General features: G+C 49.0%; 1 protein-coding gene across 2 annotated transcripts in view; it reads left to right on the top strand.

The window, feature by feature from the left end:
• The window catches only part of LOC310689188 (SCO-spondin-like), a 179,159-nt gene that overhangs the window by 140,224 nt on the left and 14,060 nt on the right, over positions 1 to 24,875 (top strand). Inside the window, exons 82-101 of one of the 2 annotated variants that reach the window (XM_083466452.1) lie at positions 130 to 350; positions 1,626 to 1,667; positions 1,807 to 1,977; positions 3,046 to 3,255; positions 5,120 to 5,287; positions 5,406 to 5,537; positions 6,921 to 7,161; positions 8,560 to 8,712; positions 9,778 to 9,824; positions 10,683 to 10,853; positions 11,922 to 12,098; positions 12,437 to 12,592; positions 15,492 to 15,622; positions 15,748 to 15,872; positions 16,846 to 16,892; positions 18,294 to 18,554; positions 19,909 to 20,070; positions 21,516 to 21,632; positions 22,956 to 23,094; positions 23,893 to 24,095. In XM_083466452.1, the coding sequence (XP_083322578.1) occupies positions 130 to 350; positions 1,626 to 1,667; positions 1,807 to 1,977; positions 3,046 to 3,255; positions 5,120 to 5,287; positions 5,406 to 5,537; positions 6,921 to 7,161; positions 8,560 to 8,712; positions 9,778 to 9,824; positions 10,683 to 10,853; positions 11,922 to 12,098; positions 12,437 to 12,592; positions 15,492 to 15,622; positions 15,748 to 15,872; positions 16,846 to 16,892; positions 18,294 to 18,554; positions 19,909 to 20,070; positions 21,516 to 21,632; positions 22,956 to 23,094; positions 23,893 to 24,095 (3,074 nt within the window). Of the gene's footprint in view, positions 1 to 129; positions 351 to 1,625; positions 1,668 to 1,806; positions 1,978 to 3,045; positions 3,256 to 5,119; positions 5,288 to 5,402; positions 5,538 to 6,920; positions 7,162 to 8,559; positions 8,713 to 9,777; positions 9,825 to 10,682; positions 10,854 to 11,921; positions 12,099 to 12,436; positions 12,593 to 15,491; positions 15,623 to 15,747; positions 15,873 to 16,845; positions 16,893 to 18,293; positions 18,555 to 19,908; positions 20,071 to 21,515; positions 21,633 to 22,955; positions 23,095 to 23,892; positions 24,096 to 24,875 lie in introns of both variants that reach the window. The other variant, XM_083466451.1, reaches the window with a different exon arrangement.

The raw sequence follows: 24,875 nt of genomic DNA, 5'->3' as shown, positions 1-24,875 counted from the left end.
TTACCTGGAGATACCCTTGAGGATTATCATAGAAATTTTGGAAGGGGACCCATAGGGCTCATCTAGACCAACCCCCGGCAAACGCAGGAATCGCAACTGACTTTGAGACTCTTCCTCTCCTCCGTTCAGCTCCTGCCGCAACGGGCAGCTGGTCTGCGCTTTCTCCCGCTGCCCTGTGGACGGGGGCTTCTCAGCCTGGAGCCCGTGGGCCCCCTGCTCCTTAACCTGTGGGGGGCTGGGGAACATGACCAGGACAAGAGAGTGCGCCAACCCCAAGCCTGCCAACGGCGGGAAGGGCTGCGCCGGCCCTCGGGTGGACATCAAGTACTGTCAGACACTGGATTGCCAAGGTAAGAGGGCAGAGTCAGGAGCAAAGGTGCCTGATAATAATAATAATAATAATAATAATAATAATAATAATAATAATAATAATAATAGATGTTAATGGAATGTAAATGGAATGTAAATGGGTAAAATTGATGGTAAATGCAGCCAGACAGGTTATAGCGAGTACTTGGAAAAATGGAGAAGAGCTAGGGGTGAACCAATGGAGGGAAAAATTGAAAAATATTATAATCTTAGAATATCTAACTGTGAAGATATATAAAATGAAAGGGTTTAAGGTCAGTGAGAAGGAGGAAGATTGAATTATTTGGGCAGGTTTGAACAATTTGGGGCAATTAAAATGTTAAAAGTTAAATAAACCTTGTGGAGCGAGGAGTGTTAAGATATATAGAATTGTACATATGGTTGATTTGAATATGTTATTGATTATGTATACCCAATGTATCAGCCGCCTGGGGGGTCTCACTGTTTGCTTTTTGGTTGTTGGTAAAAAAACAAAAAAACAAAAAAACACAAAACAATAAAGGAAGGCTGGAAAATAATAATAATAATAATAATAATAATAATAATAATAATAATAATAATAATACTCCGCCCATCTAGCTGAGTTTCCCCAGCCACTCTGGGAAGCTCCCAACAGGATATTTAAAAAATGATAAAAGATCAAACATTAAAAGCTTCCCGACACAGGGTTGCCTTCAGATGTCTTATAAAAGTCAGATAGTTGTTTATATCCTTGACATCCAATGGGAGGGTGTTCCACAGGGAAGGCGCCACCACCGAGAAGGCCCTCTGCCTAGTTCCCTGTAACCTGACTTCTCGCAGGGAGGGAACCGCCAGAAGGCCCTCAGCGCTGGACCTCCATGTCTGGGCTGAACGGTGGGGGTGGAGACGCTCCTTCAGGTCTACTGGGGAATTCCAGCCAGATGGGTGGGGTATAAATAATAAAATTATTATTATTTATTATTACTTATTATTATTATTCGCTCTGCCCAACGGCACGCAGCCGGTCAGGGTCCCAGCTGTCTGGCCACTGGTTTTGCCACAGATCATTGCCCTGTGGTGACACAGAGGCGGGTTTTTCCACCGGTGGTACCTGCAGGATGGTGGAGACATGAGGAAACCTGTGCATAGCTGTCAACTTTTCCCTTTTCTTGCGAGGAATCCTATGCGGAACAAAGGAATTTCCTTAAAAAAAGGGAAACGTTGACACCTATGAACCTGTGAAGACTGCCACCACTGGTTAACCCCAGCATGTTCTTTTTCCTCCTTTTTCACAGCGGTGGCTGGACCCACAAAACAGCCCGTCTCTGTCGTCCCAGGTAAGGGGGTGGGGAGAGGAACGGGGAGGACCCAAAATCTGGTTGAGAAGCCCTCTCCTCGGCCTGTTCCCTTTGGGGGGAGGCAGAGGAACCCCACCCCACCCAGAAAGCCAAGCTGCTCCTCTGCCCCACTCTCCAGGCTCCGAGGAGGACAGCTTCACCCCTTGGTCACCCTGGACGCCTTGCTCCAAAACCTGCAGCGACCCCGACCTGCCGGCCCTCAAGACCCGCATGCGCCTCTGCCAAGGGTGGGCCAACTGCACGGGGGACTCCTTCCAGGAGCGAGAGTGCAACCTGCCCCAGTGCACAGGTGAGGTAACAACCCAGCCAGATGGGCAGGGTACAAATAATGAAATTATTGTTGTAATTATTAGGGGCTCACAGCCAGCAGTTAGTGGGTGGGCTGAAATAACACAGGAAGACCTTCCCCAACAGGTGCAAAGTGATGCTCAACTGGGGCAAAGAATCTTAATTTCTCACGGGGTCTGAACTGGAAGTGATGGACCGGGAACGAGACCTTTGGGGTCAGGGTGGAGAGCCCAATAAAGAGGTTGACACAGTGTGAAAAGAGAAGATAAAAAGAGATCCATCGTCACGCAGCTCACTGTTAAACTGTGGAACCCCCTCCCACAGTGCCCACCGACCTGTTGTTGTTGTTTAGTCGTTTAGTTGTGTCCAACTCTTCGTGACCCCCTGGACCAGAGCACGCCAGGCCCTCCTGTCTTCCACTGCCTCCCTCATGCTGGTAGCTTCGAGAACACTGTCCCACCATCTCATCCTCTCTCATCCCCTTCTCCTTGTGCCCTCCATCTTTCCCAACATCAGGGTCTTTTCCAGGGAGTCTTCTCTTCTCCTGAGGTGGCCAAAGTCTTGGAGCCTCAGCTTCAGGATCTGTCCTTCCAGTGAGCACTCAGGGCTGATTTCCTTCAGAATGGAGAGGTTTGATCTTCTTGCAGTCCATGGGACTCTCCAGAGCCTCCTCCAGCACCAGAATTCAAAGGCAACAATTATTTGGCGATCAGCCTTCTTTATGGTCCAGCTCTCACTTCCATACATCACTACCGACCTAGATGGCTTTAAAAGAGGATTAGGCAAATTCACGGAGGGTCAGCAATGGCCACTAGCCAGGACGGCTGCGCTCTGCCTCAACAGCTGCAGGCAGCGATGCTTCTGAATTCCGCTTGCTGGAAACCACAGGAGAGGAGAGTAGGGTCTTGTGTTCGAATCCTGCTTGCGGGTTTCCCATAATGGGCATCTGTTTGGCCACTGGGAGAACGGGATGCTGGTCCAGGTGGGCGCTTGGCCTGATCCTGCAGCAGGCTCTTTTAAAGGCAATGGCTCAGAACGACCCTCTGCCTTTTTTCGCTGCCCCCCGCAGACGCCCCCCTGTGCCAGGGCGAGGAGTGCCTGGGGCTGAACTGCACTTGGAACGCCTGGTCTCCCTGGAGCGCATGTTCCCGCAGCTGTGGGGTCGGGCAGCAGCAGCGCCTGCGGACCTACAACCCGCCGGGGCAAGGAGGGCACTGGTGCCAAGATATCTTGACGGCCAACGCGGAGCGGCAGTTCTGCAACCTGCAGGCTTGCAAAGGTAGGAGTCGCACGCAGGTCCCGCTTGGGGCTCGCTGGCTTCTGTCTCCCCTCCGAGTTCTCCGTGGCATAGAGAAAGTGGGCAGAGAAAGGCCTTTTTGTTAGGATATAGTTCCATTCCACCTTAAAAGGAACAGGCATGTGTGGGAGCCATGAAGTCATGGCAAAGGCTTGTAGCGCCACCTGGTGCCTCGCTGACCTCGGTGACCTGCATGTCCGTGCCTTGCAGTGTATTAAGTGCATAACCTTATATGGCAATGGGTGGGTGAAAGCCATGACCGGATGTAGGTAACGTGAGACACTGGCAAACGGCCATGCGAGAGGAGAGAACAAAGGATAATAAAAGATACCGGAGAGGAGAGAAGTTCGAAAGGAGCTGCTCATACCATCCTGAAAATATTGCTGGCTCTCTGTGTCTTTATTTTATGCTAAACTGCGCCGTTTGTGACGGCTGGCTTCCGTCAGGCATGACTCTTGTGTGTCACATGCCTGTTTACTTCCAGCACAGTCTGCTGGGAACTTCCGTTTGTATATTGCTTTTGCTATCTTGATGTGTGCTTGGACACGAAGGGAAGCAGACATGTTTTTCCTTTGTTCCTGAACTATGCTGAATAAACGCTTGTAAATAATGCTTACACATGTCTCTGTCCGCCATTTCTGTTGTGAGAAGTTATTCACTCTGCTGATAAAAGCGAGCTCAAGTCTTCTGAAGGCTTCTGAGGATTGTGTCGCTGTTTGATGCGGTTCTGAAGACTGGAGATCGCCCGGCTGCCGGCCGGTGGCTGGAGCCAGCTGGGGGCCTGCCAAACGCCCCCGTCTCCCCGGACACATCCCAACACTTTTCACCCACATCATGCTATAACAACATTGCTAGACTGTGGAACTCCCTGCCACAGGGATGGCCACCAGCACAGCTGGTTTTAAAAGAGGATTAGGCAAATTCATGGAGGAGGAGGAGAGAGCGAAGGAGGGCTACTAGCCAGGCTAGTCGGAGGCAGAAATGCTTCTGAAGACCCCAGGAAACCCCAGAAGGAGAGGGCTACTCTTGTGCCCGGATCCTGTTTGCAGGTTTCCAACGATGGGCATCTGGTTGGTCCCTGTGAGAACAGGATGAGGCACCAGATGAGCCACCGGCCTGCTCCAGCCAGCCAGCCAGGTCTCCTTATGTTGTTAAGAGTGAAACCTCCAGCACCAGAGGCAGTCTATCTTGATTCCTAGGTTCCTATGGGTATTTGGCCCCTGGGAGAACAGGATGCGAGGCCAGATGGCCCCCTTTGGCCTGATCCAGCAGGTGCTCTTCTGAGTTATTACACCTAGCCCAGGTGGGCCTTAATTTTGGAGAAAGTAGAGATCCCTTGCCTCTTTCCTCTGGTCAGCCAGCGCCCGAGTTCAAGATTTGGCTGGCTTCCCCCAGGGAAGTTCAGGGGCAGAGCTAACAGCCAAGACCCCTCTCTGGCAATTCTCCACAATCCAGTCCCTGGGAATGAGACCTCCAAACATCCCGGTGCAGTGGTTAGAGAGCGTCAGACCAGGACCTGCGTGACCAGGGTTCAAATCCCCCTCACCCGGCTGTGACGCCTCGGGTCATTTACTCCCTCTCACCCTTGCCTCCCTCGCAGACCGTTGTGAGGATGCAGAGGAGAAGCTGGGCGTGCCAAAATAAAGGAGCAAAATACAATATCCTGTGGCAAGGAGTTCCGAAGATGGGTGCATCAGCATTTGTTGGGATGTGGAGGGGAGGGTGAGGAATGGCTCAGAGCCTGTCCCAGAAAGGAGCTGAGTGTCCGGCCCCCTTTGCATGTTCATCCGGCCCCCCCTGGGCAGCCCCCCTCTCAGCCCCCCTCCCTCGTCTCTCCCCTCTGCAGTGGACGGTGCCTGGTCCAAGTGGAGCCCCTGGTCATGGTGCGACCGCCTCTGCGGCGGGGGGCGCTCGTCGCGGACGAGGATGTGCACCAGCCCCCCACCCAAAAACGGGGGGCGCCACTGCCCCGGGGAGAAGTACCAAGTGCGAGTCTGCAACGCCAAACCCTGCGGTAAGTTGGGCAGCAGAGGAGAGGTCTTCCCCCAGAAGTCTGGGAAAGCTGCTCCCCAGTTGCCCCCCACTCCCCTCCCTGGACCACAGCAAGATAACAGGCAGCTCTCTCCCAGCAGAGGAGGGCTGCCCCCCAGAGATGCTCATGGTGGGCTGCGCCAATGAATGCCCACGCCACTGCTGGGACCTCCAGGAGGGCATCGCCTGCCAGGACGGGGAGGTCTGCGAGCCCGGCTGCCGGTGCCCAGAGGGTAAGCGGTGTTCTTTTGCGTGCTCTACGGTGCAATTAAACATGGGGGAATATCCCCCAATTGTTCTTTCCTTTTTATTTATTTTGTAAATTTCATACGCCGCTGGGTGGTAGGAAAAAACTTCACGGCGGTCTGAAAAAAAAAAAGATAAACCATCGAGGGAAATTTGCAGCGACGGTTTAAAAATGGGCAAAAAGTTAAAATGCTAAAACAGGGTGGAATTCTAACCCGCTTTCTAAGAATCTCAGCAGGGTCACCTGAACAATAATGTTTTGAGCAGGCGCCGTAAAGAGCACAATGAAGCCGCCTGCCTGATCATCAAGAGGCAGGGAGTTCCCAAGGGCACACTGAAAGATCAAGTTGCTACAAATGCAGAACGGGGGTTCTGTGTAACGATGCGAGTTCTGCAGATCAGGCTGGTGCATGGGCACTAAAGCGATATCGCAGGCAGACTGGTCCCAAGTTGTTGCAGTTGTAACATTGGCGCTCCTTGTGAAGCTGGAACAGGTACAGAAAAGGGAAAACTGAGCAGCTGCTGGAAAGCTCCGGAGGGGAGCGCTGCTCTCACATTCAGCTCCTGCTTGCAGGTTTCCCATTGGGGTATCTGGTTGGCCGCTGTGAGAACAGGATGGGCTGGTGGCCTGATCCAGCAAGACTCTCCTTACGTTCTTAATCTTAAGCATGGGTAGGCAAACAAAGGCCCGGGGGCCGGATCCGGCCCAATCGCCTTCTAAATCTGGCCCGTAGATGGTGTGGGAATCAGCGTGTTTTTACACAAGTAGAATGTGTGCATTTATTTAGAATGCATCTCTGGGTTATTTGTGGGGCAGAGGAGGAGAAGGCTGTCAGCGGCCACCAGCCCCAGTGGCTCTGTTCTGTGTCTGTTATGTACTAAGCTTGGATCCTAGAACAATGGGCAAGTAGGATCCTAGAATGCAACACCTGATTGGCTTGCAGGAAAAGACCAATCAGGCTCCAGGAGGGGAGCAGAACCAGCCAATCAGACAGGACGCTTTGTGTAAATAATGTATATAAAAGCCTGAGGTTTGGGGGGAAATTCAATCACTGTTTTACAAGCTGCAATAAAGAGGATGAAATTGCTACAGGATTCTGTGTCCAATCTCAGAAGACTGAATATCTTCTTCCTGGGAGTCACAGGGGAGGCTTCCCTGGGGGGCATCTGGGGGGCACCAGCTTGGCGAAGGTGGGCAGGGAGCAAGGATAAGTGCTTGAATGGCAGCTGCTCCTTGTACGGGCGCCAGGAAGGGAGAAGGGGGCAAGTCAGGTGGGAAGAGCTGGTCTTTCCAGCCCCCTGATTCCAGCTGCCTGTGGGTCTCAGCCCTCTTCCTCACCTGCTCCCCCCCCCACTCTCTCTTCCCCCAGGGACGCTGGAGCAAGACGGCGCCTGCGTGCCCCCCGCCCACTGCGAGTGCACTGATGCCCAGGGGCACAGCTGGGTGCCGGGCAGCGTCCGCGACGACGGGTGCGACAACTGCACCTGCTCCGGGGGGAGGCTGCTCTGCACCAACCACACCTGCGCCCCCAGCGAGTGCGCCTGGAGCCTCTGGTCCAGCTGGTCCCAGTGCAGCGTCACCTGCGGGAACGGCCTGCGCACCCGCTTCAGGTATTATTCGGGGAATCCTAGAAACGTGGCGTTGGAAGGGACCCTGGGGGTCATCTAGTCCAACCCCCCAGCCATGTAGGAATCTCGGCTAAAGTATCCATGACCGGTGGCCACTCAGTCCACAATCTCTCGAGGGCTGTCACGCATCTCTCACTGCCAGAAAGTTGTGTGTGTGTGTGTGTGTGTGTGTGTGTGTGATTTTTATTAAATTTTCTGTTTTACAATTTAGAATATCCATTTAGCAATAAAAATATATTTTTTTAAAAAAATAGAATATCCATTTAGACAACCTTAAAATATCTTCTTCTTTTTAAAAAAATAATCTTTATTAATTTAAATTACACACATCTACAAAGAATTTACAGTCTCATACTACAAAAAGAAAATTAAAGAAAAAACAATTAAGAAAAAAGAAAAGAAGAAAATACAGAAAAAAGAAAGAAGAAAAAACAGATTTACATGCATAAAAAACTTAATCTTCCTAATTAATACTTAAATAAACACTTAAACAAAAACCTTAAAATATCAATAACTTCCCTTCTTTTCTTTCCATGGTTCATTCTGCATACCATAAATCCCTGCGTGTTTTATATAAACTAAACTATTCAGTATTCCGTTGTTTCTTCCATCAAAACTTATTTACACTGTTGAATTTATCTTAGTGCTGCCGGCGTTTTCAAGTGTACACAATTATCCCCCGATAAACATTTCCCAAACTTCTTTAAATGAATGTTCTTCTTGTTATCTAATTCTGTGTTAGATCCGCAAGCTGCGCATATTCCAACAGTTTAAGTTGCCATTCTTCTTTGGTTTGGACCTCACTCATTTTCCATTTTTGGGCTAACAACACATTAGCTGCAGCAGTAGCATACATAAATAACCTTTTTTGAAACATGGGATTCAGTCTGAATTATCCCCAACAGAAAGGATTCTGGGTTTTTTGGGAAAGTACTTTTAAATATATTTTTTCAATTCGTTATAGATCATTTCCCAATACCTTTTTACCCTTTTACAAGTCCACAATATATGAAAGAACGTTCCGGCCGCCTCTTTGCACCTCCAGCACTTAATCTGATTCTGCCTTGTACATCTTAGCAAGCCTACTATGAGTTAAATATCACCTGTAAATAATTTTCAAGTAGTTCTCCTTCAAAGAATAACATGCTGTGAGCGATCTGTCAGAACGTTGTTCCTGGTGCTATTGATTGTGTTAAATCCTGCCTTTTCCTCTGGGGAGCTCAAGGCGACTTCCCCTTGGAGCTCCTTGGAGGGGGGGAAGCAGGAGACAAAGGCAATGAAATAAATAAATTAAAATGAATTGAATTCCCTGGGGTGGGGGGTCTGTTTCCTTCTGGCCCAGCACGCGATGAAGGCTGCCTGTTTTTCCTCCCCCTCCAGGACCCCCACGTCCGGCTCATGGGCCGCTGAGTGCCTGCAGGAGGAGCTGCAGACTCGCCCCTGCGCCCCAGGATCCTGCCCCCCTCTGTGCCTGCACGAGGGGCGGGAGATGGGTCTGGGGAGCACCTGGCTCCTGGGAGAGTGCCAGCAATGGTGAGTGCCTCGCTCGACTCAGGGAGCGGAGTCCCATGTAATATTGATTGATTATTGCTCTTGTGTTCGAATTCTGCTTCCTGGTTTCCCACAGGCAGACATTCAGCCTCTTTTCTTACGCTCTTTAAGGACTGTTCCTCTCCAGGTGGCTCTGAAGAGCTGCTGCTGGTCAGAGTAGGCACTACTGGGCTAGATGGAGCAATGACATCATCATCATCATCATCATCATCATCATTATTATTATTTATTAAATAAATTTTATTTATAACCCGCCCTCCCCGGCCAGAGCCAGGCTCAGGGCGGCTAACACCAGTAAAATTTCATTAAAAACATAATTTAAAATACAGGTGAAAATGCAATTTAAAATGCAGCCTCATTTTATAAGTAGCCCATAGATCAAAACCATAAGGGGAGGGAAAACATAAGGGTCAGACCAAGTCCAAACCAAAGGCCAGGCGGAACAGCTTTGTCTTGCAGGCCCTGCAGAAAGATGTCAAGTCCCGCAGGGCCCTAGTCTCTTGGGACAGAACGTTCCACCAAGTCGGGGCCAGTACTGAAAAGGCCCTGGCCCTAGTTGAGACCAATCTAACCACCTTGCGACCTGGGACCTCCAAAATGTTGTCATTTGTGGCCCTCAAGGTCCTCTGTGGGGCAGACCAGGAGAGGCGGTCCTGTAGGTACGAGGGTCCTAGGCCGTGAAGGGCTTTAAAGGTCAAAACCAGCACCTTAAACCTGACCCTGTACTCCACCGGAAGCCAGTGCAACTGGTAAAGCACTGGATGAATGTCATCCCACGGCAAGGACCCCATAAGGAGCCTCGCCGCGGCATTCTGCACCCGCTGGAGTTTATGGGTCAGCTTCAGGGGCAGCCCTGCGTACAGCGAGATACAATAATCAAGCCTGGAGGTGACCGTCGCATGGATCACTGTGGCCAGGGCGGGGCGGGAAAGGGAAGGGACCAACTGCTTAATGGCGTCTCCTGGGTGGTTGGAGACTGGAAGCCAGGTGAGGGGCTGTCAGCCCGTTGGCAATCACTGACTCCTTTTCTCCATCCTTTCCCCCTAGTATTTGCACCCCGGAGGGCGTCTATTGCCTGGACATCACCTGCGCAGGTGAGTCTTTCCTTCATCAGCTGAACCGGGGCATCAGTCAGCGTAAACAGACTTCTGCCAACCTGGTGCCCTCCAGATGTTTTTAGACTACAAGTCCCACCAGCCCCAGCCAGCACAGTTGATCTGGACACAAGACTTCCATTGACGCAGCCCAGAATAGCATTAGCCTTTTTTGCTGCTGCATCACACGGTTGACTCTTCTTAAGCTTGTGGTCCACCAAGACCCCTAGGGGATCCTTTTCACATGTACCACTGGCAAGCCAGGTGTCTCCCCATCTATTATTGGTGCAACTGCTTCTTCCTGCCTAAAGGTAGAACTTGACATTTGTCCCTGTCGAAATGCAATTGACATTTTACGGGTGGACACGATGAGCTGGTTTGCGAAGGGGAAAACATGCAGAGGACTTGGGGACAAGAGGGACCTTGGAGACCTAGCTAGGAAGGGGAATGTGGCAGATACCAAAAGATTCCAACTGAGAAACGACTCTGCCCCTGTGGAGACGGCAATCTGGAAACAGTGGCTCATGTTCTCCTGTCCTGCCCCCTTTGCAAAGATCTGAGGAATGAGATCATCACCCCACTCTTACTTACCATCCCAGGCCGCCCATCTGAGGCCACATTGGTCTTTCTTTTATCAGATCAAAATAATCAGACAACAGCAAGGTTTATCAAGGGTGCAATAAGATTAAGGGCCACTATGAACGATGATCTTGGCCATTTGATTGCCCTTTTTACCCATTGCTGTCTTTTTTATTTGTATATATTTTATTTGTATATATTGCTTGTTTTGTGTTGCTATGGCCGTTATCTAATGTGAATAAAGTTTATCTTATCTATCTCATCTCTCCTTCCTGACAGTGCACGGCGCCTGGACCCCCTGGTCGCCCTGGTCCGACTGCCCCCTCACCTGCGGCCGAGGCACCCAGATCCGCACCCGGGCCTGCGTCAACCCACCGCCACGCAACGAGGGCCTCCCCTGCGCCGGCCCTGAGACGCAAGCGCAGAACTGCTCCATCCCGCCCTGCCCAGGTGAGGGGCTCACAGCATGGCCACCCCGACAGAGCCTGCTTCCCCACCAGGTTCCCAGAAGCACAGACACAGACGTGGTCTCTGTCTCTCCGGCTTCCAGCATCCCGTTTTCAGCTCACACACCCAATGACCACAGCTATTCCTCTTCTATTCCTCCTATTCCTAAGGCAATTTTTTTCCTGTTCCATCCTCTGTTCCAAATGCTTCATTGCGCTTGGAGACTAAATCTCCTCTCTGTTGAATTGCAGATTTGGCATAGGACTTTTAATTATTGACTTCGCCTAAATTTAAACCCCGCTGGTTTATCGCAAGATTGTCCTGAGAGCACTTGCACTAAAGTTGTCACCCGAAAGCTTTCCTTTTCTGGTTTATCACCACAACCGTTACTAACACTGGGCTCCAGTGAGGCAAATAATTGAATTGGACAGCGCCTGTATGATATCGAGCGACAGAATAATCTGGCCACAATAAGGAAATTTTGTCCATGGTATGACTGTTTCCACCTAGTCATTTTGGCACCCTCTTTGCAAAATTTAACAATTCCAAACTACAGGCACTTCCGCAAGGTTGAATATACTGCTTTGGGTTGTACTTGAGGGTCGATTTCAAACTATTCCAACTGAAAAACGGTTGTGTCCCTGTGGAGATGGCAGTATTGAGTCAGTGGCTCCTGTGCTTCTGGCTTGCTGTCTTTATAAAGATTTGAGGAGTGAGGTTATTACCCCTCTATTATTGTCGCTCAACCACTGCTACTGTGTCCTTTCTTTTAGAAGATCAAGATGATCAGGTGACAGCAAAAACTGCAAGGTTTTTAGCGGGGGCAATTAGAATAAGATCTGTTATTTGATTATTCCTGTTTTCCCAGCTGCATATAAGTGTTGACCTGTCGACAGCAATATTATTCGCAATTTCTATTTTAAAACACGGACCTTCCAGATTCAGGAGCTCTGGAGATGGGGGGGGGGGGGAGAGCAAAACATTCAGGGAGTCCTAATCTCCATTTAAAAAAAAAAGACCACAGAGATCAGAATGTCCACACCACATAGACAGTGTGTTCCTTCTACGCAGGGGACGAGCTGTGCCACTGGTCTTCCTGGGGTCCGTGTTCGAGATCTTGCGGAACGGGCTTGGCCATGCGGATGGGGACGTGTCCTTGCCCGACCCCCGAGGAGGCGGCTGCGGGAGCGTTTTGCAAAGATGGGCACCGCCAGGACGTGGAGGCTTGCTACCTCGGGGCTTGCCAAGGTGAGAAAGGTTCAGATTACCTGTGACTGTGCTTATCCTTTTTCCTTTCTCCTTCTGTGATGGAACTCCTATTTGGGGACTTCCCTGGTCATCCTGCCAGCTTGCAACCAGATACTTCCAGAAAGTCGGCTTATACTCTGCAATATTCAACACAATCATCAGAAGCTTTTAAGCAGAGGTTGGGCGGCAATCTATCAGGGATGCTTTCGCTGCGATTCCCGCATTGCAGAGGGTTGGACTAGATGACCCTGGGGATCCCTTCCAGGTGTACGGTTCTGTGATCTCAGGCTGGCACACTTTGCAAACTGCTCTGACCCTCCTCTCCCCCCCCCCCCCAGAGTGCCCCTGGAGTCCCTGGACAAAGTGGACCAGGTGTTCGTGCAGCTTCCTGGTGCAGCAGCGATACCGGAACCAGCGGGGCTCGGGGGGCGACGGACAGCCCTGTGTGGGGCTGGACGGCCAGTTCCGCATGTGCGACTATTCCCAGTGCTCAGGTGAGCCATCACAGTTTCTTGTGGCCGTGAGTTCCGTAGAGTAATGAGGTCTTTAAAAAAACACACAACTTTATTACCATTACTAACAACCCAAAACTGGTAATAGGGTATTGCTTTATCCCATATACAAAGCAAACTAGCCAGGCAAAAATGTTCCTTTTTAACCTTTTAAAACATGTTTTGTTTTTTGTTGTGTTTTTTTTGTTGGGGGGGCTATTGGGTTGTTGTTTTTATTTTTATTATGCATTTTGTGGTTTTATATCTTGATTTTCTTCTGTGAACTGTCCTGAGACCCTCTCCCCCCCCCCCAGTATAGGGTGGTATATATATTCAATAAATAATAATAATGAATAATAGCAAACAAACTTTGAAAAGCTGGTATCCCTGGCTCATCAGTTTTGTCAGCTTAATTAAACTTGGCTTGATTGGATTTTGAATTCAGGCACAATCAATTGTGATGGTTGTTAATTTTACGGTGTCCTTATCTTCCTTAGTGGGTCGTGCAAACCGCTATTCTGAATAATGCTTTTTTAGATTAGAGGGACACTGGGGGTGAGTTTACGGAGCCGGGGGGTGGGGGAACCAAAAGAATTTGGGATGCACTGCATTAAACCCTGAAAATCTGTTTCCTGTCCATGTTGACACCAGTGAGCTATGTTGGGAAACTGCCAGGGAGATATTGTCCATCATGGCCCCAAGCCGGCTGCCGGACGTCCATCGATCTCCCGTAGACAGGCAGATCCAGCAGTTAGCGACACAAAGCCTCAGAGATAGATTGGCTGCATTCCGGGGCTTGTGCACATTGTTTATCAGCAGAAAACACAGCCAGAAAGCTTGCACCGCAGAAGAGCATATTTACAGTTTATTTAGCGTTGAATCAGAACAAAGGAAAAACATGACCGTTCTGAGTCAGCCTCTCTGACCAACTGAAATCGAAAGGAACATCAAACATAAACATCCTGTCAACAGGACATGCGCAGACTCTGTAACTCACAAAGCCTGCTTCCTTTTAAGGTGGAACGGAAATATCCTAACAAGCTAGATGGATCAATATGATCTGTACAGGCAGCTTCCTCGATTCCTGCATTTAAGAGTGAATTGCACTTCCACTTTTCATACTTTTCAGGAAAAAAAGGATGTGTGCTAAATACTGAGGTAGAGGATCCGACTCCGATTAAAATTGCTAGAAGGGAAGGCGTAGGATGTGCCCCCGTAGAGAGCAACTTCCACCCAGGGGAGGGGAGCTCGTTTGAATGGCCCCGCCCAGCGGAATAAGTAGGAGGAGCAACCCACACAAGGAGGAGGAGCAAAGCACACAATGTTCTGCTACAGTGTTACCTTGGTTCTCAAATTTCATCCGTTCCAGAAGTCTGTTCCAAAACCAAAGTGTTCCAAAACCAAGTCGTGCTTTCCCATAGAAAGTAATGCAAAGTGGATTAATCCATTCCAGACTTTTAAAAACAACGCCCAAAACAGCAATTTCACATGAATTTTACTATCTAACAAGACCATTGATCCATAAAAGGAAAGCAATAATCAGTGTACTGTACTATATAATAAATACAGTGGTACCTCAGGTTACATACGCTTCAGGTTACAGACTCCGCTAACCCAGAAATATTACCTTGGGTTAAGAACTTTGCTTCAGGATGAGAACAGAAATCGTGTGGCGGCAGCAGGAGGCCCCATTAGCTAAAGTGGTGCTTCAGGTTAAGAACAGTTTCAGGTTAAGAACGGACCTCCAGAATGAATTAAGTACTTAACCCGAGGTACCACTGTAAGACAGTACTGTAGATAATAAAAATTAAAATTGCATATTCTACTTACCTGCACTGATGATAATCTTTGTTTGGATGGGGGGGGCTTTTATCCATTTCCACAGTCACACAATCAATCAGTAGCTCTGGGCGGCTTCCAGCAGAATATTAAAAGACAATGATTCATCCAGGATTAAAAGCTTCCCTAAACAAGGCTGCCATCATGGTCTTCCAAAAGTCAGAGAGTTGTTTATTTCTTTGACATCTGATGGGAGGGTGTTCCAAAGGGCGGGCGCCACCACCGAGAAGGCCCTCTGCCTGCAATATTCGTTGTACCCCAGGGATTTCCCCCACCTGGTCATGATAGGATAGAGGGGTTTCCTGGTCTCCCCCCACCTCCCCTCCAGCACCCTGGGAGCAGCCTGTCTCCTTGCTCGGTTGAGGACCCCGGCTTCACCCGCCTCCCCACCACCGGCTTTTCCCCTGAGTCTTGACATCAGCAGTAACATCTAGACCATGGGAGTGTTTCAGCCCTGTTCTTGAGTTTGTTTAAAATCTAAAACAGCTTATCTTGTATTCCTTTCTTTGAATTTGTGCCATTTAGGTTTTTCAAACCTTTTCGTAAAGGCAACACTAGAATTTTCACAGCTGAGTCCTCAACTCTTTATTACTGTGCTTGGCTTCCTCTAAGTTGGGCTTTGTCTAAAACTTGCCATTTAGGCCTTCAAACCTTTTTTGTAAATTCAGTATTAGAAATTGTACCTTTGAGTCCTTAACCCTTTATTGCTGTGTTTTGCTTCACCTAGGTTGAGCTAGGATTATAATACTTCATAATATTGGGGAGTTTACCCCCTTCCTGTGAAGTTTGGTCATTTAAGGTTTATGATTTTTCTATTTCCTTCTGAGGAAACTGAATAGTTCAGTGAAACGAGGTTTGTAACCGGCATCCCGTTAAGGCTTTGTTCAATTTGAGGTTTTTCTATTTTTTTCCCTTAAACTCTTTGATTTGTATTATTTAGTTTATTTTCATAAGATAATATTTCCAGTCGATTACTTCTCGTTTCAGGGATTTTCATGGTATTTCATTTGTTTCGTGCAATTTCTCGGTTCCGCGACTGTCTTTTTTCTCCTGTTTTCCCCAGAGTCCAGCTGCGAGGCCCCCTTTGAGTTCCGGGAGTGCGGCTCGCCCTGCGACAGCCTCTGCTCCACCATGCGCCACCCAGAGCTGTGCAAGGACATCCCCCGCTGCCTGCCCGGCTGCTACTGCCCACAGGTGAGAGCTGTGCCTGCTGTTCTGGGTTGGGGGCGAACCCATCACCTGCGGAACTCCCCGCTGCAGGATTCGGGCTCTCCTTCGGATCTGATTCTGGGTTTTCTCTCCCTCTACCCCTCTTTAAGGGCCTGGTGGAACAGAACGGGGCCTGCGTCCCGCCCTCGCAGTGCGGCTGCCTCCACCTCAGCCAATCGGAAAGCCCCGTATCCTTGGCGGCAGGAGACACCGTTTTGATTGGCTGCAAGGAGTGGTGAGTCGATGGCTGGGGGAACGGCTTCACTCCTGGGGGTGGGCAGGAAAAGGGGAGGGGCCAAAGTTTGGGAGGCAGGACCTTTCATTGCAAGCCAGCTTTCCCCAACCTGGTGCCCTCCAGATGTTTTGTACTATAACTCCCAGCACCCCCAGCCAGCAATGCAGATATGGCGCCCTTGGTTCGTTATGATCGTGGAACAGACTCTCCTGGAAACTGATGGAGTCGCCTTCTTCTGAGCTTTTAAAGCAGAGCTTGTATGTGTGGCCATCTGTCAGGGATGCTTTAGTTGTGAATTGCAGGGGTATTATTATTATTATTATTAACTTTATTGTATTTTTAAAAATTACATAGAAAGCATGAATTTAACATTGCATCCAAATATTCAAAAAGAAAAAGAAAAAAATGCAGAAAAAGTAAAAATACATATTTAAAAGATGGAAAAAAGGGGGAGAAAATTGATATAAAAAACAAAAAAGAATTAGTCCAGTACACAAAATAGTTCAATGGATAGAAACAGTAATTTAAATATTCTATACGCCAGGTTCTCGGAAAGAAATACATTTATAATCCGTCTTTTCTTTCTTTCTTTACAGTCCCTTTCCTTCTGTTCCAGAAAACTAGTTTGAATCCCTGTTATATTAGACTTCCCTCTATCTTTTTGCAGCTTCAGCACTTCTCTTAAGGGACAAATATTCTGTATTCATTTATTAAAATTAGTTTTCCCCCCATTATATCTGTGAGGTTAATCCAAGCACAACCGGGTATTGTTTTTGGAACCATATTTTGTCAGGTGGTTTCTAAAGCAATCCCATTCCTTTTTTTCACCGTGTCGCCTGAGTGATCTCTTATGAGTTCTGTCATTTTGGCTAGTTCAAGGTACTCACACAACTTTAATTGTGGGGCGTTTGACTAGATTGCCTTTAGGGGTCCCTTCCAAACCTGTGATTAACCTGCGGCTTTCTCTTCGCAGTATCTGCCAGCAGGGGGAGCTGCAGTGCAGCAGCGAAGGCTGCCAAGGTGAGCACTTTTTCCCAGGGAAGCTCCGCCCCTCACTGTCCCGGGGTAGACTGCGCCTGGCCAGGGAGGAGCCATGCCAAGCCATTTGGGAATTAGAGATCAGAGGTTTTTGCACCAGATCTTTGCACCTGGGCAAGCCACTCCGCATGCCTACACAAATCGCTTTGCAGAAGCCTGAGAGGCAGAAATCTTCTCTCAAGTCCTTAGAACTCCAGTCCTTGTTGCCCCAGGTCTCCTAGAGGGTTCAAGAGTCCCCTTTCAATCGTGTGATGCAGCAGCAAGGAAAAAACTAACATCATGCAATTCTAGGCTGCATCAGCAGAAGTCTAGTGTCCAGATCAAGGGAAGTCATGTTGTTGTTGCTGTTTAGTCGTTTAGTCGTGTCCGCCTCTTCGTGACCCCCTGGACCAGAGCACGCCAGGCACTTCTGTCTTCCACTGCCTCCCTCAGTTTGGTCGAAGTCATGCTGGTAGCTTGGAGAACACTGTCCCACCATCTCGTCCTCCGTCGTCCCCTTCTCCTTGTGCCCTCCATCTTTCCCAACATCAGGGTCTTTTCCAGGGAGTCTTCTCTTCTCATGAGGTGGCCAAAGTCTTGGAGCCTCAGCTTCAGGATCTGTCCTTCCAGTGAGCGCTCAGGGCTGATTTCCTTCAGAATGGAGAGGTTGGATCTTCTTGCAGTCCATGGGACTCTCAAGAGTCTCCTCCAGCACCAGAATTCAAAAGCATCCATTCTTCGGCGATCAGCCTTCTTTATGGTCCGGCTCTCACTTCCATACATCACTACTGGGAAAACCAGAGCTTGAACTATACGGACCTTTGTTGGCAAGGTGATGTCTCTGCTTTCTAAGATGCTGGGAAGTCATAGTCCTTCTCTATTCTGCCTTGGTCAGACCACACTTGGGATTACGGTGTCCAGTTCTGGGCACCACAATTTAAGGAAGATGTTGAAAAATTGGAAGGTGGGCAGAGGAGGGAGACCAAGATGGTCAAGGGTCTGGAAACCATGCCTGATGAGGAACGGTTGAAGGAGCTGGGGATGTTTAGCCTGGAAAAGAGGAGACTCATAGGAGATATGAGAGCCATCTTCAAATATCTCAAGGGCTTTCACCTGGAAGATGGAACAAGCTTGGTTTCTCCTGCTCCGGAGTGTAGGACTTGAACCCATGGCTTCACGTTATAAGAAAGGAGATTGCGACGCAACATCAAGAGGTGTTTGACAGTGGAATGGTCTCCCTCAGAAGGTTGTGGACTCTCCTTCCTTGGAGAGTTAATAGCAGAGGTTGGGTGGCCATGTGTCAGTGATTCTTTAGCTGTGATTCCTGAATTTCAGGGGGTTGGTCTAGATGACCCTTGGGGTCCCTTCCAACTCTACCATTCTCGGATTCCTTTCCCCCCTCAGGTCTGCTTCCAGTCAGCGCCTGGTCGGAGTGGACGTCCTGCTCCTCTTGCCTGCCTCTCGTGGCCCTCGGCCCCAGCGTGGTCTCCACCCTCAGCTGGTCCCCTGGAGAAGGAGACCCCTGGCCTGCTCTGGTGTCCGTCCAGCATCGCTTCCGACTCTGCCTGGACCCTCAAACGGGCAGAAGCTGGACAGGACTGGCCACTCTGTGCTCAGCCGAGCTGGATCAGAAACGCCTTTGCCCGGATCCTCACATTTGCGAAGGTTTTCTGCTTGTTTTTTTTTTATAAAAAAAAATCACTTGTACAAAATAACATTCAAGAACAAAAAATTAAAAAACAATTGCAACTGAATCAAACTGAAAACCGTGCACGCCTGTAAGAGAGGCGTTTCATTCACACACCCTTGAAGAAACATTTCTTATTCAGGTTGAGCGGTAACAACATTTTTTTAAAAAAATGCTTTGTTCATAAAAGTCAGGATATGGCCTTGTGTCGTTCTCGCAAAGCTGAGAAGCTACTAATCATTCCAAACGGCAGCATATTTCACAGGAGTGGTTCAAATGGTATTATCATTAAAGTCATTGCGACTTTTTTCATTGGATTAGATTGTTATGTTTTATTACATTTTCATGTGTGTCAGAAGCCGCCAGGGTGACGGGCAACCCAGCCAGATGGGCGGGTAGAAATAATAAAACGATTGGTTTTATAAAAAATCAATATATAAAATAGCTCTTTGTCATGTCTAGCGCCCTGAATCAAGGCAACACTGAACTCCCAAGATGTTTTGGACCACAAATCCCATCAGCTGTGCTGACTGGGAGGAGTTAATAATAATAATAATATTTGTTTTTATTTAAACCCGACCCCTCTGACTGAGTTTCCCCAGCCACTCTGGGCGGCTCCCAACAGAATATTAAAAGCACAATAAAACATCAAACATTAAAAACGTCCCTAAACAGGGCTGCCTTCAGATGTCCTCTAAAAGTCAGATAGTTCATGGGTAGGCAAACTAAGACCCGGGGGCCGGATCTGGCCCAATCGCCTTCTAAATCTGGCCTGCAGACAGTCCAGGAATCAGCAATGTTTTTACATGAGTAGATTGTGTGCTTTTATTTAAAATGCATCTCTGGGTTATGTGTGGAGCATAGGAATTCATTCATTTTTTTCCTTCTTCTCCAAAATATAGTCCAGCCCCCCCCCCCCCCAAGGTCTGAGGGACAGTGGACCGGCCCCCTGCTGAAAAACTTTGCTGACTCCTAAGATGGTTGTTTATGTCCTTGACATCTGATGGGAGGGTGTTCCACAGGGTGGGTGCCACCACCGAGAAGGCCCTCTGCCTGGTTCCCTGTATCTTCACTTCTTGCAGGGAGAGAACCGCCAGAACCGCCAGAAGGCCCTCGGCGCTGGACCTCAGTGTCTGGGCTGAGCGGTGGGGGTGAAGATGCTCCTTCAGGTCCCCAAACGCCTGTATGGGTCCAGGAGTAGAGAAATGTGCATTTTCATGGTCCTTAATGTGGGAGAGGGGTCTTTGGTGGGGGAGGTCAGCAGCGGAGGCGGCTGAGACAGTCCCGTCCCCCCGCAAGGCCACTATCTGCAGCTCCTCCTCTCCCTTCCAGACTTCTGCCTGTGGAGCATTTGGACCTCCTGGAGCCCCTGCCGTGCGCCCTGCAGTGGGGGGTTCCGCACGCGCCAGCGCTACGCCCGTCACCCATCCGGAGAGACCCGGTGCCACGGGGCCTGGTCCCAGTCCGAGAGCTGCAACACGGCCACCTGCCCAGGTACGTTCCATCCAACTAGGAAGGGGGGGATCCCCGAAAGGCTGGGAAACGGAGGAAACTGCTGCCTTGAACCAAGTCAGTGTCAGGAGCTCGTCCTACTCTCGAGTAGGACCCTGGCAGAGACACATGCCCAACTGGCATGTTCCCTCCCTCCTGGTCGATCGTTCGGGAGCTTCAAAAGCTTTCTTCTGCCCAAACATCATAGCGACCAACGCCAACAGACACCGGCACACTTAGGGGTCCGCAGAGTTTGCACATCATGTGTAACAGACCTCAGCAACTCAGCATTTTGGCTAATCTACTTTATTTACATATAAACACACACGGAGCATTGCAACATGGCTCCCTCTCCCTCTAGCATCAGACAGCAAAGAGAAAAAGAACAAAGGACAAGAGTCCCACTTCACAGAACACAGGAACACAAACATCCTGTCTCCGTCACTTCCCACTCTGTGGAGTCAAAACATACACCGTCATGTGAAAGACAAAAATCCCATGACTGCAATCATGGAGCAGGAATTCTAACAGTCAGACCATTGGTCCATCTAGATCAGTATTATCTGCACTGACCCGCAGCAGCTTTCCATGGCTTCAGGCAGAAGACCAGATCCTGCACTTGTGTTTTGCCAACCCTGAAGGTGCCCTATTGTGGGAAACACAGAAGCAGGAATCAGGCGTGAAAGCTCTTTCTCCTCCTTCGGTTTCCGGAAGTGTTGCTGCCTCCCAACCGCGGGGCCAGGGCTAGTAGCCGTTGATGGTTCTCTCCTCCCTTTGTCATTTATCCAGGAATCTAGACCTCGACACGCCTGGTGTGGACACAATCAGAAACGAATCTGAAACTCTCTTATTTACTTACTTCATAAGATTCCCAGACCACCTGGTTGTTTAGAAAGAAAAAACCCAAGTGGTTTGCAAAAAGATAACAACAGTATGAGCAAGAAAAAATTGCAATACTTTAAAACATATCCCCAAAACATGAAAATACCAAGACGGGCTAAACTTCACACCAACTTTCTAAGCATCAAGTTTGGCCCATCTAAACAAGAACGTTTTCAGCAGGTGCTGCAAAGAGTACAGTGGTTCCTCGGTTTTTGAATGTCTCCGTTGACGAACGTTCCGGTTTTCGAATGCCGTAAACCCGGAAGTAAATGCTTCCATTTTGAAACACGCCTTGGAAGTCGAACGGCTTCCGCTGACTGTGTATGTTATTTTTCTCAATTTTCTCAATTGAATTTGCAGACCGCCCTTTGCACCTTGGTTTTTGAACGTTTCAGAGCTCAAATGGTCTTCTGGAACGGATTACGTTCGGAAACCGAGGTCCCACTGTACAGCAAAGGTGCCTGTTTGATGCCAAGAGGCAGGGAGTTCCCAAGTCTAAAAGATTCACCCAGAAGTGCCGCTTTCTCATGGTCCCGGGGGCTGTTCTTCTTCCTCCCTTCTCCCAGGAGAGGAATGTGAAGATCGGGGCAAAGTTTGGGCCCCGTCCTGCGCCAACAGCTGCCCTCGCACCTGCACAGACCTCTGGGAGCATGTGGAGTGTCTACATGGCGACTGCAAGCAAGGTAACGCCCCTCCTTCTGCCCCCCCCCCACGCCAACCCTGCCCAGTCCTGGATTTTGTCTCAAACTGGTTCCCTCCTTGTTGCCCTTCCGCTGACAGGTGAATATTTTTTCATAGAATTGTAGAGATGGAAGGGACCACAAGGGTCACGTAGTCCAGCCCCTGATCTATTCCGACCCCCTGCAATGCAGGAATCTTTTGCCCAACGTGGGGGTCAAACCCTCGACCTTGAGATTATGCGCCACATGCTCTACCAATTGAGCTATCCCAGGCTGTGTGTGTGTGTGTGCGTGTGTGCGCGCGCGCTTGGATTTTTTAATAATAATAATGATAATAATAATAATAATTTTTATTTATACCCCGCCCTCCCCAGCCAAGGCCGGGCTCAGGGCAGCTAACAACCAATAATAAAAACAAGTTGATTGAAATACAACTTAAAAAACAAGATTAAAATACAACATTAAAATGCAGCCTTTAAGGAAATGGCATTTAATAGTACTGGGCTTTTCCTACCTTCCTTTTTTTACTACCTGCATGTCAGGGAACTGCCATCGGAAGGACAGGAGGTGGAAGGGCTCACAGAGGTTGGGAGAGACTCAGCAGCTGAAGAGGGAACCTGCAGGGGGAGAGGAGGGTCTCCGAGGGAAAGTGAGCAGGAGGAATGGCTCAGAGACACTTCCAGCGAGAACAGTGGGGAGGTTTCTGGACCTCCCATAGGGACACCCACTCCTCGCCGGAAACTGTCACGCCGAGAGTCCAGAAGACGTGTTTCCGTTAAGGAGCTTTTATGTTGGAAGCGATTCCGAAAGCAACCACTGTCGGAATCTGCCAGCGACTGACGGAGCCATGCTTAAGGGGCTCCGTTACAGACAGAGGTTTGCGGACTTGAACAAACTCTGAGGGACTTGGATTTTACGCACAAGCAGCTCATCATCCCATCACACTGCATTTTGAACAATTTGTTTTTACATCATTTTCATTGAAAAGCCCCAAATGCTGCAACCATTCTTCATAGGGGCATTGCTCCGTCATCCCGATTGTTTTGGCTGCCACTCTTAAGAGACTGTGCATCTTTGGCTGGGAGGAGCCTGCACTCCTTTAATTCATCCCAAAGTCCATATTCTTGCTAGAGCCATATTCCCAGCTTCTTGTGGCCATGAGTTCCATAGGGTAACTGTGAGATACATGAAGAAGTGGGAGGTACCTTTTGTGTTTTGGAATTCCCTCTGTTCACGGCCTCATCCACACCCTTCGTGTCAGAACCCAAACGCCCCTCTCTCGCCCGGCCAGTTCCTCATCCTCCTCCCCCCCCCCTCCGCACCCAGGATGCTGGTGTCCTGACGGACAGCTCCTCCAGGACGGGGCCTGCGTTCCGATCCCGGCTTGCCGCTGTGGACTCCCCACGGCCAACATCACCCTGGAGGTCATGCCAGGCCAGACGGTGGAGCTGGATTGCCACAACTGGTAAGGGGTCAAATTGGGGGGACGGAAGGGGTCACCTTCCCTGGCCAGGAAACCTTGGAGAATTTAACTTCTTAAATGTTCTAATTTAAATCAAGTCGCAAACTCCCCCCCCCTTTAACTTTCCATTTTACAAATATTTTAACAAAGAAAACATTTACACAGTCAAGCATATCTTCAAATCGACTCCTGTCCCCACTTTCTGTGATTACATATGCTATATCTTTTACCACTGCCTATCCAGTTCAAACCTGTTTACTAATTTTTCCTTTTATATTCCCTTTAACTTATTTTTGCCACATGTTTTTACATCAACCCTGCTAACTATTTAAGTTGCTTACGATAATTCTTCAAATAGTCCACAAATTTCCCCCACACTGTATGGAAAAGTCTCTCTCTTTGCTTTCTCGGGGAGTCGAGAGGGCAATGTTGTGGAAGAGGTTTTTCTGGGATCCAAGTGGAGCTGCCGTTCTCCCTTGCCTTTCCGGCTGCTGGGCTTTGTGACTGTGATCTTGTTCCATGTGTTTACGGCACAGAAACGTTCTCGTTGTTTTGTGTGTTGCCGCTCTTGACCTTGTGCTTTTCGCCGCGAAATGCTCTTGCGGTGCCTGAATTCGAACTGCCTTTCTGTTTCCTGAGCTGCTTGTAGCTTGGTTTTCGTCTGAGAAAGTGGCGTGCGGACGAAGCGATGGCTGGATGATGGGCGGGAGCATGCACAGTAAGGCATCTCGCAGGTCAGCCTGTCCCAAGGTTCTCAGGTCCTAGTAATTTGGGGTTCCCGTCTCTTCCTTCCCTCCGCAGCACCTGTGCCAACGGCACCTTCTTGTGTCCTGAGAAGGAGTGCCCGTCCTACGGGGAATGGTCCGCGTGGAGCCCCTGTTCTGCCAGCTGCGGTGGGGGCAGCACCCTGCGGCACCGGCAGTGCCACGAGAGCCCTGCGGGAGCCCCCTGCGCCGCCGATGCCATGGAGGAAGCAGCCCAGTGCAGCCCACAGCCCTGCGAGGGTGAGTCTGCCAGCCTCCTGGCGTCAGGCCAAGCCGGGCCCCCTACCCCTGGGCCCTGCCAACACAGCCAACCCCCCCTCTCTCTCTCTCATTTTTATTAATTTTTTATTAATAACAATCTAGTGGAGGCCACATTAATACAATGCCAAATCGTGCCAAATCACAATGCAATAAAAAAGCCAGTTAATCAGTTCCGAATTCAACGTTTTTGGGTGACTTCCCATATTCCGGTTATCTGGAGTTGATGTTAATCCTTGTTCCTGCTCCAGTTCGCTTAATTAGTCCGAATTCCACAATTCCGATCTTAATCCTTTGTTTTAGCAGCCGCTGGTGTGATGACTTTTCATCCGTATTTAATAAATCCATATCCATTAACTTGCAGAGGGGATTTATATCCTAGAACAGTCAACTCTCATCCAGGGAACAGCAGTTTGTTTGCCCCCCCCCCCTGTTGTGAGTTGCGATACTTTGTGATTTTCCACCCTTAACTCCTATGTGCAGGTGGGCAGGATCGAAATAAGAAGCCTTATTAACGAGTTGTATCTGATGCTCATTGTATTCAGAGTAGACCCACTGAAAGTGATGGACGTGTCACTTTGTAGTAGGTGATAGACGGTACTTTTATGGCGTTACACAGTCTTGCGTGTCTTTACATATACATTTATTTATGTATATATTTACTTTAGCATTATTATTCCACTCATTACGTTGATTAAACATAATTTTTATATATATGATATATCAGTATAATTTATAATGCAATTATAATTTTATGGTTTG

The sequence above is a fragment of the Podarcis liolepis genome, assembly GCF_965112155.1.
Source record: "Podarcis liolepis genome assembly, chromosome: 12".
Taxonomy (NCBI): Eukaryota; Metazoa; Chordata; class Lepidosauria; order Squamata; family Lacertidae; genus Podarcis; species Podarcis liolepis.
Note: the sequence above shows the minus strand (reverse complement) of the source record. Positions and strands in the feature narration are given on the sequence as shown.